Source organism: Betta splendens, chromosome 16 (genome assembly GCF_900634795.4).
Source record: "Betta splendens chromosome 16, fBetSpl5.4, whole genome shotgun sequence".
Taxonomy (NCBI): Eukaryota; Metazoa; Chordata; class Actinopteri; order Anabantiformes; family Osphronemidae; genus Betta; species Betta splendens.
The window spans coordinates 406,172-416,920 of NC_040896.2; the positions used below are offsets into that span (position 1 = coordinate 406,172).

Below are 10,749 nucleotides of genomic sequence, written 5' to 3' on the forward strand. Positions count from 1 at the left end.
TCTGGAGCGAGAGCGTAATCCGACTGAGCAGCGACAGGCGCCTCCGCTTGGACTGCCGGAGCAGCAACAGAAACGTGAACAGGACCAGACTGAGTGGCAACAGGAACGTGAACGTGATCTGACACGGCGGCAACAGGATCAGAACCAGACTGAGCGGCAACAGGAACGTGAGCGTGATCTGGCAAAGCAGGAATGTTTTCCGGCGAAGCGGAAGCGGCTGATGAGACGCTCGCGGGCGCCGCGCGCGCCAATTCCCTCCGCACTGCCTGGAGCCTCTCAAAGAGCGTCTGTACTCCCGGGTAGTCAAGCCACCAGAATTCCTTCTCCAGGATCGCAATAGCCTGCTTTATGGTGCGGAGCCGGACCTTCAGACTGGGGGCTTCCACATAATTCTTCGCCAACTCCTCGAAGCACCAACGGAGGTCCTCCGGCAGGCTCGAGTAGGTAAAAACCATCGCGACTGAGCGTTGTCCAAGTATATAAAAAAAACAAAATCAGCTACTGACCTTAAACAGGTGCAGGACGCCGGCTGGGTCCGAGTCTGGCCAGATTGTACTGTCACAACGCTCTAGGTAGCGGACCCACACGCACAGCGGAGACAAAGCTCAGTGAATAACAAGGGTTTATTTGAACTCATGGTCAGGCAGGCAAGGGTCGGTACACAAAGGCGGTGGTTACAGTACAGACAGGGATTAGGCAGTCGGTGGTCAGAAGGCAGGCTTAGGTCAGACTTACGGCAAGGCGGTATCACAGATGAGGCGGATGGCAATGGTCAGGAAAAACAGGGTCGGTCACGAAACAAGACAGGAATTAATGCTGGACTGCTGGCAATAACGCAAAGAGACAATCTGGCAAGGTGCTGGGGTGAGGGGTGGTGCTTAAGTACTGAGTGATGATGATGGCTGGATAGTTAGCAGGTGAGTAATTACTAACAGGGCACAGGTGCGTCAACTAAAACCGGAGGTAAAACTGGAACTGAAAACATGGGCACTGAACAGGAAGTGGTACAAAAGAAAACCGGAAATGAGTGAGAAACCTGACTACGTGATGTGAACTGTGACAGATGATGATTAAAAAGATGACCAAGGTTATACTATGACAATATTAAAGAGATGACAATGATTCAAAAGTTGACCACGGTTAAAAGATGTCAAAGATTAAAAAGTTGACCAAGGTGCATTGTTGACAATTATAAATAAGCTGACTATCTTTTTGATTTGAAGAAAGTATTTGTAAATAATTACCTAACTGTGTAATAGTTTAATAACTAGTAGAAATTTACCAGTCAGAAACAAAAATCTTGCCATTTAAGGTAATAAATTACATTGGTGCTTTTATTTTGAAAGGATTTAGAGGTTGTGTGTGGGCGATTACTAAACTATAAAATAGTCATTAGATAGTCATAATTTATCATTCAATAGCAAGAATAGCCCTAGTAAAGCAAAAGATTTAGATTTAGCCCTTTCAGAATAAAAGCACCCTAATAAGTTTGAGTGGCTATTTACTGAACTCTAAAGTAGTCTCAATAATGATTGGTAAGTATTCAGAACCACAAATTTTCTAATCAATCTTGCCATTAAAGGTAATAAATTGTAATTGGTGCTTTTATTTTGAAAGGAAATGTGTGGGGGTAATAGCGTAACTGTCAATTAGTCTTTAAATAATCATAATTACCCATTCAAAGGCAAAAGCAGTGCAGTTAAAGCTAATAATTGGCATTGGTGCTTTTATTTTGAAAGGATGTAGAGGAAGCATGTGTGGGTAATTACTAAACTGTTAATCCATCTTTAAATAGTCATAATTACCCATCTAAAAGCAGAAATATTGCTATTAAAGCTAATTATTTGGCTTGGTGCTTTTATTTTGAAAGGATTTAGAGGAAGTGTGTGCTTAATTACTACACAATCCAATAGTGTAGTTGACTAATCAGTAATAAGCATGGAACTGCTGTCTACACTGAGCATCAGGAGTTTGACCTGTCAGTGAAATCTGCAGCTGCGCCGTCGCCATGGAGACGAAAGGCGGGAAAATCAGGCTCACTCTGCTCTGTAAAAGCAGAGTTTCACCCTGTATAAACAGGCTTGTTTCAGCTAAACCATGATAGTTATCACAAAGATTATTTCATTTTACGAGTCCCAAGGCTTCAATGAGCAAATGGTGTGAATTTTATGTTTAAGGACAAAAGCTTGTAGCCACAGTGGCAATTTCAAAATATGTCTCCTCTGTTTTTCTCACCAGACGTCTACCGAAAATTATCATTAGTCTATGGGAGAATTTCGGGTCTCTCTGCGCTTTGAGGTTGATAGCGACTAAAGTATAGGTCTAAGGGTAAAGCCAGATACATCATTAGAAAGAAGACAAGTATTACTACGATTTAGTGAAGTAATTACGTTGATAGAGTAAAAATTGTGGCTGTAGTGACGAGTTAGAGACAGAAGTTCTGTCTTAAAAAAGCGCACCTTCTCACTGTAGCTGTGACATCACGCACTCTAGCAGACGCAATACACACTAATGGAAAAGCTGAAAATTTAACAAATACCACACGATATTTAAACGCTCACAAGTCGAAAACTATAAAAGATACGAGGACGCTGATTTACACGGAGAACGTTGAAAGATGATAGACGCTTTTGACCTTGAAATGACGTTTCTACGCCAAAGTATGACGATGATAGACGCTGATGAAAAGAGGCAAGTTGACAAAAAGTTGAACGATGATTCCCATAGACGACCATTATAAAGAAAAACGACAAAAAACGTTGAATAACGTTAAAAGTTGAAAAGCTGAAAACGTGAAAAGTAATAGCCCCCATCTCCTAAAGACGACACACGTTTAGAAAGTTGAACGGCCTGGCCCAGGTAACCCTAATATGTCACAACTCTGGCCTGGATCAACCTACAGAATCCAGGGAGGGCTCAAATGAAAGCTTACAGTTACAGTTACACAGTTACCGTTATAGTTAAAGTTATAAAGGAGAAAAACAAAAGAAACACAAAACTGAAATAATCTTTAATAATTTTTTGATAAGTCCTCGCCTGGATTTTTCCCTTTATAGATATAAGCAAATATCTCCCTGGTGACTGGTTTCAGGACAAAAAAACAAAAGGGATCTAAAAGAATGAAGCCTTTTGCATTTATATATGAAGAAATAAATCAAATAGTGTTAAAAACCAGTAAATGGGACATTTTAATTACTTTTACGATTAATTAATTATTCCCCCTCACACCAAATTCCGCCTGGCTCAGGTAACCCTAATAGGTCACATCTCTGGCCTGGATCAACCTACAGACACCAGGGAGGGCTCAAATGAAAGCTTACAGACTGTAAAAATACCCTATAATGCTATATTTGCGTTCACTATAACCTAATATATTATATGTAACAATCTGGGTCAAAAAATCATAGTTAGGAAAGAGCAGGCTTCACTTTTTGGGCCTTTGACCTGGCTGGTTACGGCAGGCTGAGTGCCCCTCCCCCACTCATCGTATATTTATGGAATCAGCACTTTCTCTGCTACACGGCTGCAGTGTCCATTTTGTTCCAGCATTTACGAGGTTAACTCTAGAGGCCTGTAAGTGGAGGGGGGGTGGAGGGTTGGCCCACGTGTGCTAGGAGTTGCGAGGTTTACGGCTTAGTTGGTCTTGTTTGAAGCCGAAGCCCGGCAGCCTCCATCTTGAGTTCCCGTTACTTTTGCTTTTGAATTTAGCGAGTTATGGCTCACAGAAGTAGGAAAAAATTATTTTTCACTCACGAGTTGGAGCAGAACACTTGTAGTTTTTGGACAAGTATGTATGTACCGTGTGTTTTGGACCGAAACGCTTTATTGGATTCTCTGGATCGTAACGAACGTAAAGAGACCACACAAGACGTGATTGAGTGCTTTCTTTTACAATTCTTTTAAATTACAATATTTTTGTATTTCACTTGTTTTTTTTTATCACAAAATGCTCTTCAGCTTTGTCCTTTTGAAGCCTTTTTAGAATATAGCAACATATAATTAAATAATTTAAGAGTCTTTTTTGCAAGCAAGGCCAACTAATTGAATGTCCAGTTAAATCCTGCACTTATCTATAGGTGGAATTTTTCATGTCTAAATTGCTCAGATTAGACTGTGCAGACAAAGAGACAGAGAAAAATAGCACCTCTTGGTGAGCTCCCTTTGTAGAAACTAAGCCACATTTGTTTTTCACACACCCAACAAATCACTGCTCATTGATGGTCACTCCCACACACAATCGTCTTACTCACGGTGTACCACACAAAAAAGAACAAAAAGAACACATTACAACCATAAATAAACAAGGTGCTATGTTGGAGAAATACTGCATTTAATCATTGAAACATTGTTGGAATTTATTTTGCTGATCTGCTCAAGCCTTGTTAGCTGTGCTATAGCCTTGAAGTTTTCTCCCTTCTGCTCTGCAAGAAATAGGGAGTACCAGTGTGTAGCATCCTTATCTGATGAGCCCAATGCTTGCTTTGTGCAGAGAATATTTCCTACGTACTGTGTGACTATGCACCTCCCAGAATGCAATACATATTATGAGCTGAATCCCTGTCTTCTCTTCAGTGAGAGGAAGTTGCCTTTGCTGTAAACTGCTCACTCCTTGCAAGTAAAATCCTGAAGAAGGTCTCAACTGATTGTGTCTGCTTTATTTAAGATTTACAAAGGGAACTAACAATTTCCCTAACATAATTGGGGGCTCGTCCGGGATCCCAAGATCCTCGCTTTGCCGGGACATCGAGTCGGCGACTGAAGTCTGTGCACAGCCAGGTTTGGAACCTGCAGAAAATCCTGGGAGGTGAATTCCTGCCCAGGTCAGACGTCGGCTGGTGGTCCGACGAGGCGAGGTGACGGGATCCTGAACCAGGGCCAGGACACAGATCAGGCGAGTATGAAAAGAGTAAATCCTAAGGTATCTTAAATTCCGTGAGTGGCTCACGAGGTAAAAGAAGACTGGGTCTTCAGAAGGTTCCGTGACGAGGTCACGAGGTAAAAGAGGACCGGGTCCTCATAAGAATTCCGTGAGTGGCTCACGAGGTAAAAGAAGACTGGGTCTTCAGAAAAGTTCCGTGACAAGGTCACGAGGTAAAAGAGGACGGGGTCCTCGTAAAATAGATTAATGATAGTTTGTCTGATTGAAGCAGCGGCAGAGTGGAAACCTGACGGTGTGAACGTAAACTCTAATCAGCTGGAGTAAATCAGACTATAAATAAGTGTTATTGTTTGTCAGTCTCTAAGTGAATTTTAACTTCTTAGAGGAAGTCTCAGAGACCTTTTGTGTTGTGTGTCTGATTGAGATCAAAATTGAGAGGTTTGTTTACTGAGACAGCTGTGTCCGCAGGAAACTAGTTCCTGTAGAAGCTTGGCACAGTCGATGATCTCTGTGAACACTGTGACTGATCGTTGATCTCAACCCTCGTAGTGAAGCAAATTAAACAACTTAAAAATGGGAAACAAAAACACTAAGGGTGAAAACCTTGAAGGTGATTCGAAATACATGTCTAAGAGACATCCACAATCAACCAAATATTTGCCACAGTGGAAAAAGAAATTTGAATTTGATGGTAAATTGAAAGTGGAATCATGTCAACAATTAGTGGATAAAATAACTGTGATAACTGGAGAGAGTGAAAAGAGATGTAAAGAACAAGGCAGAGAAGAAGCCATATTATGGTTAAATGAAGCAAAAAAGAGACGGGAAGATATTAATAAATCTAAAGCTAAAAAACAAAAAAAAAGAAGAGAAACCAAAAGGTCCACAGTGGCCACAATATGATACATGTGATGAACAAACTATTGTTAGACGTAGACACCAACCCCAGCCTCAGCCCCACCCACAACACGCAGGGGATGTAGACGTTCCACCCCCAGCCTACGGGGGAGAGGGTCACCAACCAATTTACCCCAATCTTGATGAGTTAGAGGCAGTGGGGGGGGAGGCAGGAACAGCAGGTGGAATGCAAACCAGACATCAAAAGAAGGAGGCTGAAAAAAAACAAACTAAAAAACAAATGATGTCATTTCTGGGCATGACAAATTACTGCAGAAGGTGGATACCAGATTATGCACATTTAACGGCCCCACTCCAAGAGCTGATGTTTAAAAAAGAAATACCAATGCACATGAAACTAGAGTGGTCGACCGAAGCTGAAGCCTCTTTCACACAACTTAAAGAAGCAATGACTCAGACAGGAGCGTTAGGTTTTCCTGACTATTCCAAACCCTTTGTGCAGACAGTAGACTGTAAAGGAGAATACATGGTCTCTGTGCTGGCACAACGATTCGGCATGCAAATGAGACCAGTGGCGTATTATTCTATACGACTGGGCCCAGTTGCCAGGGCATTGCCACCATGTGTAAGAGCAGTGGAGGCAGCAGCAGAAGCAGTGTTAGCATCATCCACCATTGTGCTATATCACCAACTGACTCTGCTGGTGCCACATGCCATCTCTATTCTGCTCCTGCAAGAAAAGATAAAACTACTGTCCCCAGCGAGACATTTGTCGTGTATGGCAGTCCTACTGGAACAGCCACACATGACAATAGAAAGGTGTACGGTTCTGAACCCATCGACCCTAATGCCCACAGAAATAGACGGAGAACCACATGACTGTTTAGTAGAGTGTTCAAAAGTCACAAAACCTAGGCCAGACTTACAGGACGACCCAATACCTGGTTCTGTATTTATCTATGTTGATGGATCAAGCACAAAGTCTGAAAGTGGAAAGACACAAAGCGGTTATGCAGTTGTAACTGATACTGAAACTTTGAAAGCTGAGCCGTTACCCCCACACTACAGTGCACAAGCAGCAGAAATAATTGCACTGACTGAGGCATGCAAACTTATGACAGGTCAGATAGTTACCATCTATACTGACAGCGCATATGCCCACTCAACTATTCATATATTTGCCAGTCAATGGGAAAATAGAGGCATGATAACATCAACGGGAAAACCTATAATGCATGGTGATTTAATAAGAAATCTATTAAAGGCAATACAACTACCAGCCAAAATAGCCGTTTGTAAATGCACTGCTCATACTAACGCTAAAGACAGAGTGTCAAAAGGCAATGCTAAAGCAGATGAAGAAGCAAAAAGCGCTGCAAAGCGATGTTACACTTATCTCACTGACCCAGTGGACAGCACATTCTTGAAAGAAATGCAGGACAGCGCCCCCAAGTGTGAAAAAGACAAATGGACTCTTAAAGGAGCAACTGTTAATCCACAGGGTTATTATGTTTGACAAGAGGGGAAGCCAGTCCTACCAGCATCCCTCTATAAATGGGCAGCAATATTAAGCCATGGGCCTTGCCATGTCTCAACGGGGGGAATGGTAAGGATAATAAACAAATACTATACTACTTATGGATTTACAAATTATTCTAAAAAATTTTGTTCCCGATGCATCATATGTGCTAAACATAACCCTCAAGGAAATATTCGACAAACAAGAAGAACATTCCCTAAAGCAGAATATCCATTCCAATATTTACATATGGATTTTATAGAATTAAATAGATGTCAAGGAAAAAAGTATTGTCTGACAATTATAGATCCTTTTTCTAAATGGGTAGAAGTGTTTCCCACAACCACAAATGATGCACTAGCTGTTGCAAAAATACTAGTACGAGACATAATACCTCGATTTGGAATACCAGAAATGATTTACAGTGATAATGGACCACATTTTGTAAATCAAGTCATATCCTCTATTGCCAAACGATTAAATATAGATTTAAAAAACCATTGTGCCTACCACCCTCAAAGTGCTGGGTTGGTGGAAAGAACTAATGGCACAATTAAAAGCAAATTGAGAAAGGCCATGACAGAGACCAATATGGATTGGGTTTCTTGTCTTGATTTAGTCAAACTCAGTATGAGAATCACACCTAACGAGACTGGTTTGTCACCTTTTGAAATAGTATATGGAAGAGAGTATAGAACACCTCAGTTCCCTGATATACCAACAGACTTACAAATAGAAGGGGACATAGTTGATTATATGTCAAAGGTGTTAAAAAATCACCAGAAATGTTTTTCTGAAAATGCTTCTCAAGACATGCCTTGTCCACAGGAGGGACCACTGCAGGTTGGTGACTGGGTGTTCACCAGAGTCATAAAGCGCAAGAACTGGACCTCACCCCGGTGGGAAGGCCCGTATAGAGTGACGCTGACAACACCTACAGCCTGCAAAGTCGAAGGCATCTCCCGGTGGATACACAGCACACACTGCAAAAGACAACAGGTACAGGCAACCGAGTAGTATTGTCCGTGAGAAAAAACCCAACCGAGGGAGGGGAAAAGTCTGCCTACAAAGGGGGTCAGCAGCATTTAGAGCACTGGTCGTCTCAACGGCAGCGAAGAAACCAGCGGTACCTTCTCTCACTTAGGGGGACATTCTCATAAGGAGATACTATGAGGGGACACTGTCCAGCCACGGGAGTTGTACTAACTCCCCTTGTACTGTTGATTGATGCTAGGCCACTCCCAAACCTCAATGAGGATGATGAGATACCTCCTGACCAGTATCACACTAATTTGTGGTATTGTTAAATGAAGACAGAGCACTCTTAACTTTACTGGTTCAGTGTGTCTCTTATTATGATGGTCCTGATTTCATGGGGACCCTCCCACAGTCTGATATCAACTATGTTTGTAGGCACACAATCTATGTGCATCTTCCACCCAATTGGGTAGGTTGGTGTGCCCCTGTTTATGTTTCAGATGGCTCCTACGTGATAACACCACAGCAGATGACTTCCAAGGGACGGCTACGGAAGCGAGAGATTGATCTGAAGGAAAGTGATCGGATCTGGGGATCAGACGTCCCCATGGACAAGAAACTCTGGACTACAGGCCAGAAAGTGGCACTATCCCTATTTCCATGGTTGGGGGTAGGAAAAATCATGCTAAGAGTTGAAACCATAAATTACCGCATGACCCTGTTCTTCAATGTCACGGTAACAGCCCTTGCCAGTATAGATCGTCGTCTCACCGCCCTAACACTCAGTGAGTTACAGGACCGCCTGGTGTTAGATCTGCTCACTGCAAGCCAAGGTGGAGTGTGTGCAATAGTGGGCCCCAAGTGCTGCACATACATTCCAGGAGACGACCAAGACGCAAAGGTCACCCAACAAGCACTTCGTGACCTAAAGCACATATCCAATGTGCAGGCGGCTGATGTAATGAAGGACAAATCCTGGTTTGATTGGTTAATGTCTGGCACAAGGACTGACATTCTGAAGATTGACTGGTTCTCGTGATTCTCCTGGTTCTGATGCTGATTGTGTTGTGCGTAATTCCTTGTTTGAGGGCCATGATCATCAGGCTGGTGAATCAAGGCCTTCTCAGGGTGTGCGCAGTCATGCACTCTCGACAAATACATTATACACCTTTGAAGCTCGATAACTGTGAAGAGGATCTCCACGATGTCGATGGAAATGGACGCTAAGCTGTAAATATTGTGCTTCTGTGCTTTTGACCCTGCCTACGATGTTGTAACATTTATTTCATGTTTTATGATGACTGCACTGAAAATCGAAAGAAGTTGTGCTGTTCTGATGTATGCATGATTGTTTAATGAATGTTTCAATGTTAAACAGGAGGGAAATGTTGGAGAAATACTGCATTTAATCATTGAAACATTGTTGGAATTTATTTTGCTGATCTGCTCAAGCCTTGTTAGCTGTGCTATAGCCTTGAAGTTTTCTCCCTTCTGCGCTGCAAGAAATAGGGAGTACCAGTGTGTAGCATCCTTATCTGATGAGCCCAATGCTTGCTTTGTGCAGAGAATATTTCCTACGTACTGTGTGACTATGCACCTCCCAGAATGCAATACATATTATGAGCTGAATCCCTGTCTTCTCTTCAGTGAGAGGAAGTTGCCTTTGCTGTAAACTGCTCACTCCTTGCAAGTAAAATCCTGAAGAAGGTCTCAACTGATTGTGTCTGCTTTATTTAAGATTTACAAAGGGAACTAACAATTTCCCTAACATGCTAAATTAATTCCACCAAAGTTATACAATTTTTTGAATCCTAACTTTAACTATTAGACTACAAACACAAGAATGGTTGTTTTACCCATAAGCCTTAGCGGCTCAGGGCGGGACTTACTGCTGTGAGCCACTACAATGTGTTAAAATTGAAATTGCAATGATTGATGCTGATTTTGTATTAAAATATTCTTATTTGCTTTAGGTTTGTTTATGTTTATGCAATCACCTTATTGCATAAATATTTGTATTTCCCACATAAAAAGAGTTATATCATTAATGTATCACTATATTAGTAATCTATATCATAAATAAAGAACTTTTAGAAACTTTTAGTTTTTAAACTAGGATCTATACACCCACTCTTAGCAGTGATTTAAGCAGCTAGTTTGGTTCCGTGGCAAGAAAACATGACCCATAATGCAGGAATACTTGGTTCGAAACCCCCCTGGAGCAAGTCTTTAAAAAATATTCAGGAGAAATATTTACAGTGCTGTTGTCATGTGTAAAACACGTTATAGTTTTTAGTGAAATTTAAACTGCTGTTGTTTTATTCGTGCACTTTCAGCTCTGCAACTTCTTCTTTGCAGATCTGATCAGCTATTCATTCAACTCATCGGCTAGTTTCAGTAATGTTTCAACTGATTAATTACAAATAGTTAATTAGTATATTTTACAGTATGATAAAATTGTTCACTTCTTAATATAACTATTTTAATTTCCTTCAAATATATTGAGTTATAAATT

General features: G+C 41.5%; 1 protein-coding gene across 3 annotated transcripts; it reads left to right on the forward strand.

The window, feature by feature from the left end:
* The first annotated feature begins 4,310 nt into the window (after positions 1–4,310).
* LOC129603100 (uncharacterized) lies at positions 4,311–9,952 on the forward strand. 3 transcript variants are annotated; one of them, XR_008692709.1, is made up of 3 exons: positions 4,311–4,948; positions 5,044–8,904; positions 9,031–9,952. XR_008692709.1 is itself a non-coding variant. In XM_055502865.1 (2 exons), exon 2 carries the CDS (start codon positions 5,685–5,687, stop codon positions 7,251–7,253), a length of 1,569 nt encoding a protein of 522 aa, XP_055358840.1. In that variant the 5' UTR covers positions 4,311–4,948; positions 5,044–5,684; the 3' UTR covers positions 7,254–9,952. The 3 variants fall into 3 exon arrangements, 2 of the variants coding, with proteins under 2 accessions (XP_055358840.1, XP_055358841.1); XM_055502865.1 differs by having other exon boundaries at positions 5,044–9,952; XM_055502866.1 differs by having other exon boundaries at positions 5,092–9,952.
* Positions 9,953–10,749: the final 797 nt, after the last annotated feature.